General features: G+C 50.9%; 9 protein-coding genes and 1 non-coding gene across 10 annotated transcripts; 6 read left to right on the top strand and 4 right to left on the bottom strand.

Moving 5' to 3' along the window:
• Nucleotides 1-6: 6 nt before the first annotated feature.
• P174DRAFT_438806 (F-box domain and ankyrin repeat protein) lies at nt 7-1,708 on the bottom strand. Its single transcript, XM_024826632.1, has one exon. It carries the CDS (start codon nt 1,317-1,319, stop codon nt 198-200), a length of 1,122 nt encoding a protein of 373 aa, XP_024685623.1. The 5' UTR covers nt 1,320-1,708; the 3' UTR covers nt 7-197.
• Nucleotides 1,709-2,012: 304 nt separating this feature from the next.
• Nucleotides 2,013-3,344, top strand: P174DRAFT_457734 (putative RNA 3'-terminal phosphate cyclase; the record flags this gene model as incomplete). The annotated part of the gene is made up of 1 exon (XM_024829580.1): nt 2,013-3,344. The coding sequence occupies one exon, from the start codon at nt 2,013-2,015 to the stop codon at nt 3,342-3,344; it is 1,332 nt and encodes a 443-aa protein (XP_024685622.1).
• A 69-nt stretch (nt 3,345-3,413) lies between these two features.
• On the bottom strand, nt 3,414-4,626 carry P174DRAFT_448695 (class I SAM-dependent methyltransferase; the record flags this gene model as incomplete). Its single annotated transcript, XM_024828786.1, has 2 exons — nt 4,019-4,626; nt 3,414-3,968 (listed from the first exon to the last, which is right to left on the bottom strand). Exons 1-2 carry the CDS (start codon nt 4,256-4,258, stop codon nt 3,414-3,416), a joined length of 795 nt encoding a protein of 264 aa, XP_024685621.1. The 5' UTR covers nt 4,259-4,626.
• An 846-nt stretch (nt 4,627-5,472) lies between these two features.
• Nucleotides 5,473-7,997, top strand: P174DRAFT_384676 (threonine/serine exporter family protein; the record flags this gene model as incomplete). The annotated part of the gene is made up of 1 exon (XM_024823221.1): nt 5,473-7,997. The coding sequence occupies exon 1, from the start codon at nt 5,658-5,660 to the stop codon at nt 7,995-7,997; it is 2,340 nt and encodes a 779-aa protein (XP_024685620.1). The 5' UTR covers nt 5,473-5,657.
• Nucleotides 7,998-8,172: 175 nt separating this feature from the next.
• Nucleotides 8,173-8,243, top strand: P174DRAFT_t59. The gene has a single exon. It is a non-coding gene; the product is annotated as a tRNA-Gly (tRNA).
• Nucleotides 8,191-10,201, top strand: P174DRAFT_438803 (putative inositol 5-phosphatase). The gene has a single exon (XM_024826631.1). The coding sequence runs from the start codon at nt 8,503-8,505 to the stop codon at nt 9,835-9,837; it is 1,335 nt and encodes a 444-aa protein (XP_024685619.1). The 5' UTR covers nt 8,191-8,502; the 3' UTR covers nt 9,838-10,201.
• A 2,126-nt stretch (nt 10,202-12,327) lies between these two features.
• On the top strand, nt 12,328-12,587 carry P174DRAFT_365439 (uncharacterized protein; the record flags this gene model as incomplete). The annotated part of the gene is made up of 2 exons (XM_024822058.1): nt 12,328-12,405; nt 12,462-12,587. The coding sequence occupies 2 exons, from the start codon at nt 12,328-12,330 to the stop codon at nt 12,585-12,587; spliced, it is 204 nt and encodes a 67-aa protein (XP_024685618.1).
• A 1,221-nt stretch (nt 12,588-13,808) lies between these two features.
• Nucleotides 13,809-14,437, bottom strand: P174DRAFT_418002 (uncharacterized protein; the record flags this gene model as incomplete). The annotated part of the gene is made up of 2 exons (XM_024824657.1): nt 13,809-14,021; nt 14,144-14,437. 2 exons carry the CDS (start codon nt 14,435-14,437, stop codon nt 13,809-13,811), a joined length of 507 nt encoding a protein of 168 aa, XP_024685617.1.
• P174DRAFT_476450 (uncharacterized protein) lies at nt 14,428-15,723 on the bottom strand (the record flags this gene model as incomplete). Its single annotated transcript, XM_024830668.1, has 3 exons — nt 14,428-15,355; nt 15,436-15,451; nt 15,694-15,723. The coding sequence occupies 3 exons, from the start codon at nt 15,721-15,723 to the stop codon at nt 14,634-14,636; spliced, it is 768 nt and encodes a 255-aa protein (XP_024685616.1). The 3' UTR covers nt 14,428-14,633.
• A 595-nt stretch (nt 15,724-16,318) lies between these two features.
• On the top strand, nt 16,319-16,908 carry P174DRAFT_384667 (uncharacterized protein; the record flags this gene model as incomplete). The annotated part of the gene is made up of 3 exons (XM_024823220.1): nt 16,319-16,340; nt 16,402-16,746; nt 16,797-16,908. Exons 2-3 carry the CDS (start codon nt 16,628-16,630, stop codon nt 16,906-16,908), a joined length of 231 nt encoding a protein of 76 aa, XP_024685615.1. The 5' UTR covers nt 16,319-16,340; nt 16,402-16,627.
• Between the last annotated feature and the right edge of the window lie 2,626 nt (nt 16,909-19,534).

Raw genomic sequence — 19,534 nt, 5'->3', positions numbered from 1 at the left:
CAGCCCATTTCTTGCAATTTCTCTGCCTTTACCCATAGCCACGGAAAGAGGGATTAGAACCGAAATGATGTTAGGTGGGTTGGCGGTTCAACGCAGCGAACTACGATTACCCCCCAGGTGATATTTCCCTGTGTATAGCAACTCTCACACTCTCTTGCGATGGAAGCTGTTTTCAGTCTTTGTGATCATTCGTTGAGTCACTCCTGAAGATAATACTTCTTCTGTGGTACATCTTCATAGGAAAATCGAGAAAGCAAACGGACAGCCTCTTCATTCCCCTTCTTCCGTGTCAGTTGAATGTCCTCCGGCTCCGGATGTACCCCATACTCGAGCAGAAACCTCAGTATCGGCATCTGGTCATAATAAATCGCAACGTAGGTGGTACTATAGAACACCGGCTCCTCATCAACACACAAGCCGTTGCTCCGAATCAAAAAGTCATCGTCTATGCCGTCAAGCTCCAGAAGGGAGCGACTATCTATCTTCCGAAGAAGCTGGACGTGATTTCTCTCCCACCTGTTGTCATAGCAGTCGCCCAGCCGGTTCGGATCCGCGCCGTGGGCGATGAACAATCTAACAATTTCTAGGTCCCCTTTGAAGATTGCAGCAAACAGCGCATCACACGCATAATTCGTTCCGTGGAGCCCGTTTTCCAGCAGGAAGTGCAACATGTCCGTATCTCTGCGATTCATGGCCATCGGCAGAACATACCAGCAATGATCGCACGATTCGTGGCGCAGTAGGGTGCGAATGATCCGGCGCTGATTATGCTCGATTGCCCAAAGGAGCGGACACGTATCCACTCCGTAGCATGAATGTCCCCTCTCACATAGAAGGTTCACAAGGTCCTCGTGGCCGTTCTGCACGGCGAGATACAGCGGTGGGATGTTGTTAATGTAGCCAAACGGACACAGGAACATGGTCTGCGCGCCGTGGTCCAGTAGAAGATTGACCACGCGCCTTGAACCAGCTTGCACGGCTACCAGCAGCGCGCGCTGAATGAGGACCGTATCATCGACCCTCCACTTGGTGGTGCATAGAGGGTGTTTGAACGGGTTGCTCACAGGGGGGCCTTGAAAGGACTCGGCGGCGACTGCCATCCTCTCTAGACATTCCCTGGCGAGACCTTCATCATCGTGAGCTGCAGCGCAGCATAGAGCGCCTCCATGGCAAGCTTGGGAGCTGTGTTTGCTGAGATATCCTTGCAAGAGATGGTACAATCCACGAGAGGATAGCACAAGGGCCCTGAGGTCCCTGTAGCAGACCAGATGGGTGGCGATTAGAAAGACGACTTCGTTTGGGAGCTTGGAGAGGGACATGCCAAAATTCGCTCTGATTGAATGCAACTATAAATGTGTGTGGATTTAGGAATAAAAACGAAGCTGACGAGGCTGACAAGGCTCTGCGGGGTTTTTGATCACTCCGATGCTGACACTTGGTCTTACGATGCGATGTGCTTACTGACATTGTACTGGTTGTACATAAATGAGTAGTATATATATCCACAAGGGCCATCAAAAAATACCTCAGGTCTATAGTGAACGACTTCCTGACTCGTGATAAGTCAACCATGCTCCCCAAACATGAGACTGTTGCCTTGCTCTTAGTGTATAGACTGTATAATAACCAGGGACCGGAAGCCAGTACCTTTTCGAACATGACTGAATTTCAGGAGACTATTCTATTTCATTGATTGAACACATTTGCGATAACCAGGGTAGCTCAGAAGAAGTTTATTCGGCCCACGGAGGAATCCTCCAGGCGTTGGCGATGCGTCACTAAATGAGTCATGCAAGGAGTCCAGGCCTGGCTCTGAGTCATGAATATATACAGTAGCGACCGCCCCGTAACAGGTTAGATCGGTCTAAAATATAGATAGACATTTGTGTTTTAGTTTGATGGAATACTGTCCGGAGAAGAGCCTATATATTTGTAGTCTCCAGTTCAACCGCAAGAGTATCTCTACCAATTATGATAAACACACCCCCACAAGGTCCTCTCAAACAGCCGAGATGTCGTCATCTCCAACCAGACGAGAAAGGGTTCACCTTGACGGCCGCACCCTCGAAGGAGGAGGTCAATTAGTGCGCATCGCGCTGGCCCTGTCCACCATCACCGGCCAACCCATCACAATCGACCACATCCGCGGCAACCGCACCGGCAAGAAGGGTCTCAAAGCATCCCACCTGGCTGCCATTAAATATCTCGCAGATGTCAGCGGGAGTGCCGTCTCAGGCGCCGAGGTGGGATCCTCTTCATTGACATATCATCCCCTGCCAGATGCAGAGACCTGCGTCCGGCAAAACCGAGATATAAACATCCAGCTTCCAACGGCTGGGGCTATATCACTGGTCTTTCAGGCTTTGTATCCGTATCTTCTTCATGGGAACTGTATAAGCGACGAAGAACCACAACCACAGCCCGTCCGTGTGAAAATCACAGGAGGCACGAATGTATCGTTTTCGCCGTCGTATGATTACATCTCGCAGGTCCTGGTGCCGAATTTCGCGAGGGTCGGGCTTCCACCGCTCGCGGTTCGCCTGGAGAAAAGAGGATGGGCCACTGGGCCCTTTAGTCTAGGGAAGGTGACGTTCGTTATTCACCCGATGGACAGAAATCAAGAGTCTCCGTATGGGTTTCCACCAGTTGATCTAGACAGATGCCTACGGGGCAAGATCACACAAATCGATATCACGGTTTTGGCACCGGATACACTCCTATTCGGAGGACCTGATCAGCTTAAAGATCGAAGGAAGGAAAATTCACGGACATCGAAGGATACATCTCAGTCTATGACTATCCGCCAATTCATCGAGTATGAAACGATGCGGATGCTGCGCAGTCGACTCCAAAGGATACCATCATCGATAGTCAAACGAGGAAGCGCAGATTCTCCAGAAGCCATACCTATCAATCTACACACCTCAGAAAGAACGCACCACCGCTCACATATTCACATTCTCATTGTGGCACATACATCGTATGGGTTCAAGCTCGGTCGAGAGGCGCTTTACGGCGCTCACAGGGAGGATTCTCAGAGAAAGACAGGTGGTAGAAGGGGCCGACCAACAGACGATAGGGGTATAGCTACGGAACTGATAGATAGATGCGTTGATGACTTTGTGAGTGAGTTGTATGACCCAGGACGGCAGAGTACATCTGAAGGACGTCAGCCTTGCGTGGACGAGTATATGCGAGACCAGCTGGTTATATTCGAGGCGCTCGGGAAGTCTACGTCCAAGTGTGAAGCCAATGGCAAGGGAAAAGAGGACGAGAGGTATTATAGTCTCCATACGCAGACAGCACGGTGGGTATGCGAGCAGATGTTGGATGTGGAGTGGTAGATTGTCACCCTATGGAAACTACTGGCTTCCCTCAAAACATAACATTCAAATTCATGGATAACATCAGTGTCACCGCTTAACAGCAACACCAATGTACATCTTGGCCTCATCCACCAACACACCCTCCTCCCCAGCTTCTTCCACAAACCTCTGGACGAACAACCTCTTCGCCTTGTCCCTGATACTCCCCACCCCGAAATTCCTAAACATAGGACCCGAAACCGCCTGCTCGAATAGCTCCCCAGCCTGCTCCACTTTGTGTTCCTTCACCTGGAAGACAGGACTCAAATACACCCTCTCGACCACCAACCCGGCCTCGCTCAACAACCCAGCCAACGACTCCTCACCTTTCACCCAGCTCTGATCCCACTGCAACGACAGCCCAAGCTGCGGCCCAATCCGCTCAAAGATCCGCGCAGGGACGTGCACATCCCGAGCCGCCACATCCGTAACCAGCCTGCCGCCTTTCCTCAGTAGCGACGTCCAGCGCCGTATCGCTCCAAGCGGATCAGGGAGCAGCACCAGCGCCGCCGCACAGGTGATCAAGTCGAACTGGCCTGTGCCGTCGCCTTCACTTCCCGGATTCGGATTCAGATCCATACCGGTCAAATCAGAGATATCGTGCTGGTAGAAGGTAACCCGTGACCCGGTTCGCTGTGCCTTCTCCGCGCAACCTCCAGCATCCCCTCGCTGATATCGACGCCGACGACGTATCCTGTGGGTCCGACCTGCGCCTCTGCGAGGAAGGCGACTAGCCCCGTGCCACAGGCGAGATCGAGGACATGAGCGCCGGGCTGGGGGTGGGAGGCGCGGATGTATTCCTCTGCGAGACGGTGGTGGAAGGTGGCGGTGTCGTAGGCGGTGCTTCGTTCGTCGTAGATGGATGCGATGGTGGAGGGGTTGGATGGAGACATTTTGTGTTATTATACTATGAAACGGGTTGATGTTTCATAGTGAGGTTATTGGACACCTGTTGGTCAAACGACTCAGTGCAGAATCCGACGAAATTAATCCATCTCCATCTCCATCGATGACATTGACTCGGGGTCTCGGGATCAGAATTCCTACTGGCCGCTAGTTTGCATATCTCCGATCTCAAGCAGGTGAGCGATTTGTGACCTGACCAGTCCGAGAGCGACACATACAACGGGTCCAAACATCCGGAAATCCACCAAATACAGTCAGCGAACTGCTATTTCAAATGATGCGGGGTGATATCATGTCCCAAATAATAATCATCAAAGCAGTACCTTATTCGAGTCTTTTGTGATCGACATGACCCACCGGTTGATCTAGTAAGAACTTGTATCGGACTCTCAGCGAATTAGACCAGGAGCTCCTTACGATTGTATTGATTGACGTTTATATGCAGATGATGATGAGCTATCTATCCATCATCGTTCCCTTCATTGGTTTAGACTAGGTATATTGCATAAATGTACTATATAATTATGCCCAGTTATACGCCACCACGACCAGTTGGCGGCCCAGGTCTCTCCTGGGCTTGGGCTCAGCGACCATGGTACACAGTCCCGAGGCCCGAATAGGAGGCAACTCCTAGACTCTGGGGGAAGACGCTAATTAGAGAACTTTTCAGGCCTCTTGGCCAGCCCGCTATAGATAGTTGCAGGGAAGGGTCTAGAACTCTGCTTTGTACACGTGTGTAAGCCACCCCGTGGGAGGCGTCGTCAAGCTCCGCCGTTTCTGCAAGGAACTGGCCAGACAGGTACGGAGTCAACGGCATGCATGTGACCTGTCAAATATGAAGTATTGCTTTTTTCTATTGTTCTACTCATAGTACAGTGTAGGAGAGAGTGTGTGAGAGCCACTGCCCTTCGAGTCTTTTGACTATCTGCAGAGTACATTTCGAGGGTGCCGAGACCCGGGGATTGAAAGCTGAAACCATGACAGGAAGAGGCGTGGCAGCCCCACCAGCACACGAATGCACAAAATACGGTTCCATTTCCTTGTAAAGTGTACCGGAGAGAGGAGCAGATACAAACTAATACGCACTAAGAAATAAACCCATGAACCGGTCGTTTTGTCCCGTGCTTGGTGCTCCTAAATAATAACTCCTTCGTTATGACCTCCTTTTAGTCCCACTTGCTATTTACGACAAGAAAAAAAAAGGAGAGCAGAGGAGAAAGGAGAGAAAGCCTCCTATGTCCTCGTTATTTGCTCTGTCTTCATGACGACCCCGTTTCTCCATACTCTAATATCTCTGAAGATGCCCCGGTCCGAGTCATCAGGCATCTAGTGACCCGTCGTGCTTGATTGATCGCCCACTAGAGCTTGAGTTTACCCCCGTCGAACATGAGTGCAGAAACTCCTCGAGCCGATGGAACCGACACCGGTCAGTCGGGAGATTCGCCTACTGATTTGCCAGGAAACCTATCGCCGTTAGAGGAGCAGCCCGAGAGTCCCGTCCATGAAGCGCATCGCAAGACATCCACCCAGGAAAGCCAGAGTCAGGAGGGCCAGCGCGAAGATTCACATCAGGAAGTGCGATCTACCACATCGTCTTCTGTCTTCAGTCGAGATCGATGGCTGCAGGCTAGCCGATCAGTCAGACAGAAAACCGGGCGGCTGGCAGACAGGCTCGGCCGACCGGAGGGACAGGATGCGAACGGGCTGGGGTCCTCATTGGTCCCGATGGAAGAGCTGGGCTCGCAGGACGACGAGAAGTTGGCGGCCTTCTTCAGAAACAACAAGGATTCGGGACTGTCCGATCAGTCCAGGCTGCACATGGCGGTGGCAGCGGAAGCTCAGGAGCTGATGCAGGGCTTTGGTCTGACCGAGATGCGTCATCGCAAACCATCCGCAGAGGCGAATGAGAAGGAGAGCTCGTTTCCCGAATCGGATGCCACGACGCTGGCTGATCGTGCCGCGACAGACGTCGAGGCTAATGGCAATACGCCCCAGCCGCTACTGGGAGGAGGTGTGCTGTCGGCTCTGCTCCGGCTGCAGGCGAGCCAGATGGAGCATTCGCGCACCAATAGCATGTATTCTGCCCCGGAGTCCGACATCGAATCCACGCCTACACTGTCCGGCACGGTGACTCCCACTCCAGGCGTGCCCCATTCCGCCTCAAGTCCTCCGCCTCCCCGACAGAAACCCCAAGCATGGTACAAGAAGTCCAGAAACAGCTCGACCGCCTCATTGATCCATGCGTCGATGAATATGGGCCGTATCGGCTCCGCGTCGGCCTGGGCCAATGCTAACGTACCGCCGCCGGAGATCAAAAGCGGCAGCAAGGGCAACAAGGGCAACAAGGCTCAGAAGAAGAAAAAGAAGAACGACGACGAGGTGAAGCTGCGGTACCACATCGCGGACATTATCGTCCGTCAACGCTACATCATGCAACTATGCCGTGCGTTTATGCGCTACGGTGCCCCCACCCACCGGCTGGAAGAGTACATGCAGATGACGGCTCGCGTGCTGGACATCGAGGCGCAGTTCATGTACCTTCCCGGCTGCATGATCATGTCCTTTGACGATCCGTACACTCGCACCGCCGAGGTCAAGCTGGTCCGTGTGCCACAGGGGCTGGACCTGGGCCGTTTGGAAGAGGTCCACGGGTGTTACAAGCGGGTGACACACGACATGACGGACATGCAGACGGCCATTGGCGAGTTGACAGAGATCATGGACCGCAAGCCGCGGTATCCACGCTGGCTGGTGATTCTGCTCTATGGCGTGGGCTCGGCCGCCGTCGGTCCCTTTGGCTTCTCAGCGCGCCCGATCGACATGCCCATCATTTTTGTGCTGGGATGCTGCGTCGGGTTCATGCAGCTGGTTCTCGCTCCGCTTTCCGCCCTGTACTCCAACGTTTTCGAGGTCACGGCCGCCATCCTGGTTTCCTTCCTGGCCCGCGCCTTTGGCAGCATCCGATACCCTGGCACTTCGGACCCGGTCTTCTGCTACGCCACCATCACCCAGTCCTCCATCGCCCTCATCCTGCCCGGTTTCTCCGTGCTGACGAGCAGTCTGGAGCTCCAGTCGCATCAGATGATCGCTGGCTCGATCCGTCTCGTGTACACCATCCTCTACTCCCTGTTCCTCGGTTACGGCGTCACAGTCGGAACCACCATCTACGGCGCCATCGACTCCAACGCAACCAGTGACACCACCTGCGCCCGTCAAAGCGTCTGGGGCAGCCCCTACGCCTCTCACTTCCCCTTCGTCGCGGCATACTGCGTCATCGCGGCACTGATCAACCAGGCCAAGCTCCGACAGATCCCCATGATGGTCCTGATCGGAACCTCGGGCTACATAACCAACTATTTCAGCACCCAGAAGCTCGGCTCCTCGTCACAGGTCGCCAATACCGTCGGCGCGTTCACCATCGGGCTACTGGCAAACCTGTACAGTCGCCTCTGGCACGGCAACGCGGTGAGCTCGACCATCCCGGGTATTTTCACCATGGTGCCGTCCGGTCTGGCCTCGTCCGGCTCGATCCTGTCGGCGATCGAGTACTCGGATGCGGTCCGGAGTGGAACGGCCGATACATCGGGTAGTACGTCGGGAACATCCTTGACCAGTCTGGGTTATGGTATGATCCAGACCGCCATTGGCATTACTGTTGGGTTGTTTATTGCGGCGTTGGTTGTTTATCCTTCTGGCAAGCGGAGGACTGGGTTGTTTTCGTTGTAGAATTAGACTCATAGCGTTCTTCTTGTTAGATTAAGCGATGCATTGATCATTTCTATTTATAAATTCATATTTGATACTAAAACTTGTATTCAATCAATGTATCATTGCATGTCTTCGATACTGTGGGTTGGAAACTGGTGTATGTAGTTGAATATAAAAATCTCAATAACAACTAGCATCATTGGTCTAGTGGTAGAATTCGTCGTTGCCATCGACGAGGCCCGTGTTCGATTCACGGATGATGCATCTTTTTCATTTTTTACTTTTTTCTACTGTTCAATTGTCTTTTTGCTAAGCCAATTGCAGACAGGTAGGTGCCAATAAAATCGTACCTATGTAGTAACCACGGACAGAACCATGTGGACATACACACCGCTACACTGCCTCAACGACGTCACCGTCATCCAGCAACTCACCAACCCAACACAATTAGTCTACTGAGCACAACTCCTCTCCTACCTAAACTTCGGCATATACCATGCAATAATATATAGATAAGAAGGCAATGGACAAACTCACCCTCTATATCCTCACCTTCAATTGCGCCCGCAACCCCATCGACATTGAGCTCTTCGCGTCGCACTTCTTCCACGCCCTTCCCCACACCGTCCCCTCCGCACCACCGCACCTCATCGTCCTCAGCCTCCAGGAACTCGCGCCCATCGCCTATGCCTTCCTCGGCGGCTCCTACCTCACACCGTACTTTACCTCCTTCCGGCAGGTCGTCGACCGCGCGGCGGCAAGTCGCTGGGAGGATGCGCAGTATGTCACTGTTGTGGAGGACCATGTGGGGATGACGGGGTTAATGGTGTTTGCGCGGTCGGACGTCGTCGGAAGGATTGCGTCGGTGCAGACGGCGCACGTCGGGCTGGGGTTACAGCAGATGGGGAATAAGGGGGCTGTAGGGGCGAGGCTGGGGTGGATGGTGGAGTCTGAGTCTGAGGCCGCCGAGACGCCGCCGGTGCCGGTGACGTTTGTCGCGGCGCATCTTGCTCCTGCGGAGGATGCGTTTGAGCGGCGGAATGAGGATTGGAGGGGGCTTGTGGAGAGGTTGGTTTTTAGTACCACTACAACCACAAACCAGGAGGAGGATTCGGAGAGCGCGGCGTTGCTTGGTTCGTCGACGACTGGAGAAGGTGAAGGTGAAGGGGTGTTTACGGCGGGTTACCTCTTTCTCGCGGGCGATCTCAACTACCGCACGTCCAATACGCTGCCGCAGCAGGCGGATTTCGCGCGTTTCCCACAGCTGGATGTCGTCGACGCGAGCGACCCGCTGCATTACTCGCGGCTGCTTCGCGAGGACCAGCTCACCCGTGAGCGAGAAAAGAACCAATGTTTCCAGGGCTTGTCTGAAGCGCCGATCACCTTTCCGCCGACGTACAAGTATAAACTTGGGGCGCGGAATCCACGCCAATGGAAGTTTGTCCACAGTCGCTGGCCCAGCTGGTGCGACCGGATCCTGTATTTGGAGTCTTCGACGGCGACGGTAACGCCCTACCGATATGATGTACTCCCTTTGTTCCCGACGTCGGACCATCGAGCCGTTGCGCTGGCGGCGGCGGCGGAGGTCCTGCGATCGGCCCAGGCCGGTCCATCAGATTCAGAAGCTGCACCTGCGACAGACGTGCAGCAGCAGCAGCAGCAGCAGCCGCAGCCGACGGCTCCATTCCCGATCGACCGGGATTGGAAACGCAAACGAGCTGAGGCCCGACGCAAAGAGCTGGTGGTGGGTGGATTGGCGTACCTGGGGTTGACCTGGGAGGGCCGTCGGTACCTGGTGGGCATGGTCATTGGCGGGTTGGGAGCGTGGTTCGTGCTGCGATCGATGCTCAGCGTCTGATTGCGTCCGGTAGTTATGACCTGCAGTAGCCTGTGTCAGACGTGCAAGGCATCTGTTTCCAGACATCTGTTTCAAGATCGCGATCTCGGGACAGGCCATGTCGATCCCGATATATCGATCTGACCTGGGCAAGGGGGCCAGACCAGACGTGATACAGCGATTGTATGATCGCAGCAGCGGCTAGCCAGTAGCCCATCGATTGAACTGCAGCGCTTCTAGAATCCTAGAAACTCCTTCCGAAAGCGGGTCCGCCGCATCACCTGCTGACGAGGCCATCTGCGCAGCACTTGTCAATTTCTCTCACAAGTCATAAAGTCAGTCACAAGTAGTAATTTGCAGATCCAGGCACTAGGGTACTCCCGGCTCGCTCCGACGTACTGCAAACATTAATGTCCGCAGAGCCTACAGCCTGATAAGCAAAATCAGCCAGTCACCTGAGCCTGTCAAGGTCTAGAACAGTCTGGAAGAAAAGGCCGAGAGAAGTCTAATGATGGTGGAGGCTGAGATACGAATCCAGAAGGGAAAGATCAACGAGCCGTACTACGATCCCTCAATCATATATCTAAGTAAGTGTCTACAGTGTACCTAGTATCTACAGTCAATGATAGAATAATCTAATGACGCGTATAGTCTTTATAATTTGCAGTTCATGTACATAGATATTAATCCAAGACATACTCAATGATCGGAAAAGCAGAGATTTCCCGTCCCACTAGCCACCTTATTAATCTCAACGTCGGCCCGAGCTAACCAGTAGTACTCTTAAAGGACTAGGTACTATAACTAAAACTAGTTAGTCAAGGTAGAAGAGAGCTCCGCCTCGCCTCATGAAACCAATCTATCTCAGATTCTGCCACAGAGTGCAAAGTCTTGCTCTTGCTCGGATGGAACTGTGTCATATGACGGAGTACCAGGTACGATGTACCAATATTTTTTGGATGATTCGGAAGCGGGATAAGCCGCCGTTCCTCTGGCCTCTACCTACTATTCTGTGTACGTTACTGATCAAGTGACCAGATGCATTAAAGCTTGCAGTATTCTACTCAGGATTCATTCCTTTCATCCGAGGAAATCACTGGTTATGCACGATGACGCAGTATAGTGCCTGTAAGGCAGACAATAATCTCCTCAATTACGGTGTACTCGTACAGCACGCTGCGTCAGGCTGTAGCGTAGCTGAGCCAAATCCTCCCCGAGGCAGAGCCACAGTCACAGTCACAATACAGTCAGTCAGTCAGTCATAGTGGAGCCAAGGCCAGATCCAGATCCGTCTATTTTCTAGAGCTTCCAGAAGGTTCAAAATTCAGAGTTTGCTGGTGTGACCTGGACTTGAGACTAGGTTGAGACCAGATAATATGGTTCAGGTACAAGGACGGCTTCTATGTGAAACTTGGTTGGGGCGGTGGATCGTGCAATTTGGACTTTGTCTAGATGCTTCCTATTATTTGAGCTGGTTGAGAGTAGAGGAGAGTAGAGTTGATGGAGTGAGGCTGTAGGTTTATTATTGTAATATGAAGGCAGTCTTAATTCTAGTTTTATTGCTGGTTAACTAGGCGCTGCAAGTCATTTGATGTTGTACTCCGGTAGAAGCACTGATGTTTGTAGATCTCGGATTATGCTGACTACTACCTATACTAACATCACCTAATATGACCATAATTATTCTACCTGGCCCATAGCCATAGCCATAACCAGACAGGAAATAGAGACGGTGATGCCCAGTGCCTTGTCAGAGCTGTCAGACTGTCAGTCAGACTGCGGTGGATGTCAAGGTTGAGCCGTTGAATCGGTGCGTAGATTGATTGGCTTAATCTACAGATGGATCAGATTCATTAAGTGTCATAATACTGAGGCAAAATGAAGGATTTTTCACTTCCGATCCCCGGCCAGTCTCCATAGAACGCACGTAGCATAGACTAGAATGTAGTATATAAACCCCTTTTACCTTCGATCTCCTTCTGGACCTCTTTCCTGACAGCTGGACTCGTTCACTCATTCATTCGTTTCGATATTCGTTCACTACTATCTCTTTGCTACAACCAGCCAACTGCAACTGCAACTGGCTAATATTGTGGCGGAGCTAGACCATCGACCAGTCCTCACAAGCGTGCTTTAGCTGCCATACTAGACTCCTTCTTGTCTGTCTGCAAGACACCCCTCGGTGTTTTTGACGTCAGCCTGCGCCGTGTGGCTTAGTTTTTTCCTTTTTTTTATTATTATTTTCGTGTCATATTATTATTACCTTATTTTTCTGGCTTCTCGACTCTATTTCTATTGAGACAAATCCGCACCGGACCGTTTGCCTTGACGCCCAACTTCAGCCCTAGAAAGGAGAAAAAGAAGCTAAAACCAGCAAAAAAAAGAGGAAGAAAAATTAGTGGAGGAGAAAGGGGCAACAACAATAATAACAAAACGTCCATCTCTCTATCTGCGACTCCTAACTCTTCCCACTGCTGTCAACTCTCGTTCTCCTATCGCAGTACTGTCACCATGTTCTCTTGCGCCAACTATCCTCGCGGTTGCCGTGGCCGCGCCAACATCGAGGGAGGAAAATGCCCTGATTGTGTGGTATGCATCATCTGCTCTACAGATAGATTCCCAGTTGAATACTAACAGTGCCATAGTCACTCAAACTCCGTCGGCCCTCGGCATTGTCATCGCCTTTGGCACAACCCAGAGACTACCGACGAGCCCTACCATCAGAGATCCTGAACGACTCGCCTTACCGAGCTATCGTCCAGGACCTGTGATGCGATGGATGAACTCAGAGAATGAAAAAATCAAAAACCCATGACTCGATGACTGTCCCGCCGGCCGGGACTCGAATTCTTTTTCGCGGGAGGCTTCCTCATGCATTTCCGGAGTTACTCTATACACCAACTACTACATACACTACACTACACTATATCCATAGATGGATACGAGTCGATAGCGATCTGCGAGTTTGACTTTGACTATGCGCGATCGCCTCGGCTGGCCGATCATCCTCTCCTTACAAGACGACACTTCTTTGGTCTCTTACCCGTCTCTACACGTTGAATTGGAAGAATAGAATGGGACTGGAATACAGTGGTGGACTGACTGGACACAGTCACAAGGCGCAGGCGGTTATCTGATCATTCCCTCCTTACTATTTCTTTTTCTTTTCATTTCCTTTTTGATCATTTGTCTGTACATACCATACCCTGTTTAACTTGATGTCCATTTTTCATGTTTTCGTGTACGCAGTATACCCAATCCAACCCAATACACCACCTTCGCAACCTCAAAACTAGCATTATGGAAATAGTCTAACACAATCCTTCTCGAACATTGGAACCATCAACCCCCCAAATCCCTGCAAAACAGACACGGATCTGTGGATCCCATCCTGAGACTTGGGTGCCTGAAACGGAGCTAAGTGAGATAGCGGTGGAGTGTCTTGGCGATGGCCTGCAATACGGTAAAGAGGATTAGATTAGGGGTTTCACTAGGATTTCACTTGCAGTTAGTGCAGATAGAGGAAAGAAAAAAAAGGTAGAGCTATATTTGGGGGAATCTGAGACATGGTTTGGGGGCCGAGGATGGATTCGGGATTTAGATATTGTTGGGATTTGTTTCAGGGTCTTCTTCTTCTTTATCTCTCTAGATATTTACTCATCTGGCTTTTTGCAAATAATATATAGTCATCACACTCGATGACCCCAATTTGTCAAGTATCTAGCATCCATGCCGCAGGGATAAATAGGTGAAGAAGTATGCTTGGCTCTGCTATCAACTTAAAGCATGACCCTCATTTTATTATGTCTTTACAGGTCCAGCATACCCCTAAGTGCATTATTATTACCCTGCCAGCTCGCTTATGACTAGAAAGTAGACGAGGAATCAGTTGACTAGGGCTTGTCTACTTGCAACGCCTATACCGAGATTGCCAGAGGCTATACTAGGGCTAAATAGCATGTCCTCAAAGATGCCTATACAAACACGAACCCTCACGGCAAAGGCTGTCCCAATTGCATGCCAAGTCCATCTCCAGAAGTCGACACAATAGTCTGTTGTCTGGCTAGAGGGCCACGGCGCTTGTCATTGACCACAGAAAGGCTCTTGCTCTTGCCATCAGGCGACAAGAACACAACGAGAGGAGTACTGCGCTTCGACAAGGCCTGCTGGCAGGTGCCAACTGTCGAATCCCAGACCTTACTGTCCTGTCAGACGAAGCCGAAGCAAGGGTCTTGCTGTCCGGTGAGTAGGCGGGGCCGACGAGACATCTTCTCTATGCCCTCTAAGCACCATTTTGCACGCCTCAGCATCAATATCCCAGACTCACCGACTCCTCCGCGCCGAGTACCAGAATGTCACCATCCGGTGAGAATGTTAAAGATATGGCAGTGGTCGTCGTCGGGCACCTCGAACCTTTGCCTGCACGCCTCAGTGGAGACATCCCAGAGCTGTATGCCGCCAGAGGTGGCAGCGAGAACTGTGCTATCCGGTGAGAAGACTGCGGACATATCAGCCCAACCCACTTCTTCTCGAGGTCGAGTGACTGGGTACAGCACCCGGTAACAGCATTCCACAGCTCGACTACCGTAGTGTGTCCACTTAGTCGCACCATCGGTCCCATGCTTGTTTCTCAACCTCGCACAGATGTTTCACCTAAGACTCAAGGATATCGCACAACACGCAAGGAGTCTTTCTCCGTCACCGCGATGTCCTTGGACTCCACACCTGGATGGAGATCATGATATTTTGCTTCGGACTCTCGGACATAGCATCGATGGACCGTCCGCCAGGTCGATATGAGGTGATCAATTCCACCTTCAGACACAAAATAGCCGCGCAGATAATTTCGTGGAGTTGCGAAGCAGGTGGAGCACATCGTCCTTGACGTTACAAACGAGCCGCGTTTTCCGAACAATGAGCTCCGATCGCGCACGATCCGGCAAAGCCAGCAAGGACATGGATCCCGCGTAAGACAGCCGTCGAGTCGCAAGACGGGAAGCTGCCAGGACTCCCCTGAAGTCCTCTGCACCATGTCCGCCTTGGCTCTCGATCTTGGCCATCATGCGTTCATGAAGACTCGCTAAAGGAGGGCTGGCTTTCACACGCCGACAGCTTCGTATTCGGACAGATCGTTTTCGAGGGCTATCCTTGAAGACGAATCTCGTCCAAAACATCTTGTATCCGTTGTCACGCTCGAGCTCGGAGAGCTTGTGTACATGTCGGCGTTTACTGGCTCCGGTCGACTTCGGACGTCGATTTCCACCTCCGCTCCCCAGTGCCTCCGCCTTGATTCTGGGCTTGTCGTAGATGTCGACCTCGGGCCGACTGGATAGAAGCCACTTGACCTTGTTCGTGATACCGAGGGTCTCGGAAATTAGCAATCTCAGATCCCGGATGCCGGGGTCCTTCTGGTCGCATTCGCTAAGAGCATCGAGAAGGTAGCTTATATGTATCGAGATCAGAATGTATTCTTGGGTTTGAAGAACTTGTCCTCGATAGGTGTTTGTTCTTAATGATGTATAAGTCCACAAGCGATATCCTGATTATTTATGTTGTCTTGCTGCTTCATGATGCTCATATAGGCAATGACCAATATTCTGTGACTTGCCTTCACCTTACTATGCTTTCCCTCTTGCTATATTTAGATAGTATCGCCTTAACCCCAGATATCCTGACCCTATCAAACTTGTCCAAGGCCTTGCTGAACTGCAACCCAGCACCTCTGTTCGCAAATCACGACCTCATCCGGCTCAATGCGGCGCTAAGCATCTATCCCACACAGATCTGCAAAGTGCTCCATGCGCCAGCTGCCAAGAAGGGCGGGCATTGGTAGAATTGGCCCCGAACTTGTAGTCTAGTGTAGATTTTCAAGCTTACCTGTGGAGCGTAATCAGAATGAATAATCATACTGGATGGCTATCTAGAAAAGAGGAGCAAAGATATCTCCATGATGGGTCTCGTAACCTGGTGCTATACCAAACCAGGCAGGGAGCAACCCTCTAAGAGAGGCCCCAGCTCTCGACAGATGAACTGGGCATTGTTGGGTTAAATATCTTTGTACCATCTGCTCTCCCAATCCCTGGTCTATTATGGACATTATTCTCAACTCCGAATCCCCCGACCGCTCCCCGGCGTGTTGATCGCTGCTGATATCAACGACAACGCTTCAGATGGTCAGTCTCTCCACCTTACACAGAAAACAGTGACTGACTTCTATATCTAGGAGCGTTACTATCTCGAGGAAGAACCCAATAGCGCCCCGCAGTTTGTGGCCCATCCACAGCAGCCTCCATCTTGCGCGCCAGGGCACAACGATAAATATGTTGTTAATAAAGAAGGTCAGACGCAATGGACCACAGAAACAGGCCCACACTTTGTAGCTGGTGATACAGCAGAGCAAAAAAAGAAAACGCGATGGAGGTGGATTGTCCTCGCTGTGGTGGTATTTGCGCTCATTGTGGTCGCTGCTGTTGTAGGGGGGTCTTAGGTAGCCGCGCTGCCCATAAGAATGATAATGCACAAAGGTGTGTTCTCCCTACCTCACGTCTCTTCCTAGGATTGATTGGACTAAGTGGAAAATGACAGTGACTCGGCTTTATCATCATCATCATCATCATCATCATCATCATCATCATCAACACCCTCAGTATCACCACTAAGTGGCACCGATACTACAACTCCCTCCTCCTCCACCACCAATACCACCATCGCCAACCCGACATCTACTACGACGAATCCTCCCCCTTCCACTACGACGGACAGCAATAACCAGTCAGCGAATAATGGGAACACCAATTTAGCCACCTTTGACATGTACGAAACCGACAGCTGCGGCGGCACAGACGATTCTTTTGCCATTACTAGCACGGGCTCCCAACGATGCGTCCCCGTTCCCTCGAACAAGAGATCCATTCGAGTGCTTGATAACAGGTACGTGAGCTGCAGGATGAACATTATTTTATCTGCTAATAAACTTACAGTAGCTGTATCATCACGACATGGAGCGGGGGCGAATGCAGGGGGTTGAATTTCAGAGTTCCCGACACGAATTGTCACAATGTATTGTATGCCGCTGTGTCTGTATACTGCTAGATATCCCATTGCTTCAGCCATAGTCGCCGATCCTGAGCTTCACGTGCCTGTTGGCTTATACTGGTTGGTTAGGTGCATACTATTCTTTGTACATATCCAAGTTGCTCTCATTCATCGACCCTACCTCATAGCCCCAAACCCGCAATCAGCTACATTTATCCTTTAGCTGAGCTGCCCTAGAGTTCATCAAAAGAGCGATAATCAAGCCATACAGGCCTTCCTAGTGCGTCAGTAATTGAAACCTAATCAGAACAAAGAAATCTTACCCTAACACCTCAGCAAACATCAGAATCAGGATCATGCCCACATAAAAGCCGGGGCTGCTGCGCCGTGCCTCTCACGCCCGCATCGCCCCACGATTCCAATCGCAAACCTGACCACGTTAGTTGAGCCTCAAGCTCGATAGAGATGTATGGTGGGCCTTGAGTAAAAGCTCAAGGATTACCTCCATATCTTTCTCCTGTTCACACTCATATAGAGCATCGACGACGATCACTGTGGAAGCCATTGTTGGACGCTGAGCCACTGTAACTAGTTGAATGCATACTTTCATACAGCGTGTTTTACGTTTCATATTTTGTATCAAGAAAGTTACAGCCGCCTTCTGAGAGACACTAACCGCCTAGTCAGTGATTTAATGTGCACTAATGGGAATTGATTATTTAGGACCTTTTTCGGCTCAGCATTCCATAGGATATTCCCTGGTCATAGGTCCTAGTGAAGGACCCCTAGGAGCATATATCATTCACTAGCCGCGAAATTGCTCATTAGAGAGTCTTATTGCACTTTATGTTAGCCCTGTTCTCGCCGCCCAGCTTATAAGGAGCTATATGTTGAATCTCTCCTGTGCTTTGCTGGAACTCAAACTGTAGATCCCTGTGCATGCTGAAGGATATGGTAAATATCTGCTTTGTGAGACACCTCCTTTTGGAGTTGCAACATCATTCCTTTACTAATGATAGTATACCCATACATGGCACAGATGATGGGAGTGTGTGGGACGTTCCGTCAACGGATGAGGGTGAGGATGGAATAGTGATAGCAAAGAGCTTTCAAAAAAATTCGCAGAGAAAAGGAGATTTCGATAGAGTTAATGGATTCAAGCTGGGTGGAACAGAATTCTGCATCTGGGCTTCAAATCCAAGCCACGCCCTCCTAAAAGCGACCCAGCTAGGTGTATGCTTTTTATTTATCTCTTCATAAGACACATCAACACTTATCCCTCTCCTCATTTCTTTTTTGGCTCACTGAATCGGTATGTAAGCCCTTACTGGTTCCCTTGGAGCTACACAGGAGCATGAGGACATCCAGCACTAGTCCTTTACTACAACAAACGAGAAAGCATCCGTGGCTTCTGTCCCCCTCCGGTCGAAGGGGGCAGAGCCATGGACATGCCTGTACAGCGCCTTCCTGACTTGCAGCTGTTTACGGATATGTCAAAGTGAGTGTGCAAATAGAAACCCCTCTACGTGAAGAGAGAAGAGACGTGCATGCTAAGCGTTACTGGCTGGAAGTAGGTGTCGTGGCCAAAACCATCGCCGCGCACGCTTTATATAATCCCGCTGGCTGCATATATGCTACTTTCACCCGGCAGGGTGGCTACATTTTTGCAGAAGATTTCACAACTTCGAAGTCCATCAACGCCATTAGTGCGTTTATTGCAAGGAGATAGACATAGACAGTTTCCTTCCATATACAGCCTGTGAGGCATGCTTTGACTGGTTTGAGCGTTTCAATATCCCCGAGGTGCCACTTGTCCAAAGGGACGCTGACAACCCTAGTGAGAGCCGGAATTTCTGGTTCTCGAATGAGGAGCTCAGAAGAGCCAGACGCGGCCCTTGCGGCGCTCTCCGTTTGAGCCAGAGCACTGTCCATGGCAATGCCGTGGTCCCTTCGTGGCTCAACCTCCGCACTTTCCTCAGGAATGCGAATAGAATTCACAGTCAAGATGTGTGGAGACCCTACGGGAGTTGTGCCCTGCCAGTCGCTCTCAGGACACTCGCAGAGTCTACTCTCTTCGAAACAGGGAGCTCAGAAGAGTCAAATGTAGTCGTCATTGTGCCCTGTATTTGGATGACAGAACATCGCATGCCAACGCCACACTTGCTTTCTGACTGGGGATCTTCCATGTTCTCATTAGGAGTGCCAACAGGATGAAGATGTGAACCGTGTGGACATCGTACGGCAGCATTGTCCTCTGTTTGGCTTTCAGGGCTCTCTCAGACAGTAGCCTCATCTGAGATACAGATGGGTTTTAGGAGAGCCGTCAAAACTTTGTTGAGAAGTGCATATCTCAGCGTCTTTCACAGACAAGGAGACAACTTTCAGATCAATAAGAATTGGGTTAGCCTCTGAGCCTTCAAGTCCGGCAACTGGGAACAGATGTTAGCGGCAGCGCAGTTCTCCTTGATAACCAAAAGTTATATCTCGATACGACACGGGTTGTGCCGAGGGCCATGTTATTCTTGTGAGAGGGTGGTTGGACTATCTCACACGACAAGAATAATTGGCAAACCGCCATTCTAGGCCAGCCGCCGTTTCCATATATGTGGCACTTTTCGAAACTCCAGTATCTCAATACCAAAGCCTCTACGATATCTAAATCTTAGTTTGTAAAGTAGTCTAA

The sequence above is a fragment of the Aspergillus novofumigatus genome (assembly GCF_002847465.1).
Source record: "Aspergillus novofumigatus IBT 16806 chromosome Unknown P174scaffold_2, whole genome shotgun sequence".
NCBI classification, from domain to species: domain Eukaryota; kingdom Fungi; phylum Ascomycota; class Eurotiomycetes; order Eurotiales; family Aspergillaceae; genus Aspergillus; species Aspergillus novofumigatus.
Note: the sequence above shows the minus strand (reverse complement) of the source record. Positions and strands in the feature narration are given on the sequence as shown.

What these genes read in the sequence shown, in the direction of transcription:
- P174DRAFT_438806 (XM_024826632.1), bottom strand. Translation starts at nt 1,319, where the DNA reads ATGTCCCTCTCCAAGCTCCCAAACGAAGTCGTCTTTCTAATCGCCACC.
- P174DRAFT_438803 (XM_024826631.1), top strand. Translation starts at nt 8,503, where the DNA reads ATGGACAAACTCACCCTCTATATCCTCACCTTCAATTGCGCCCGCAAC.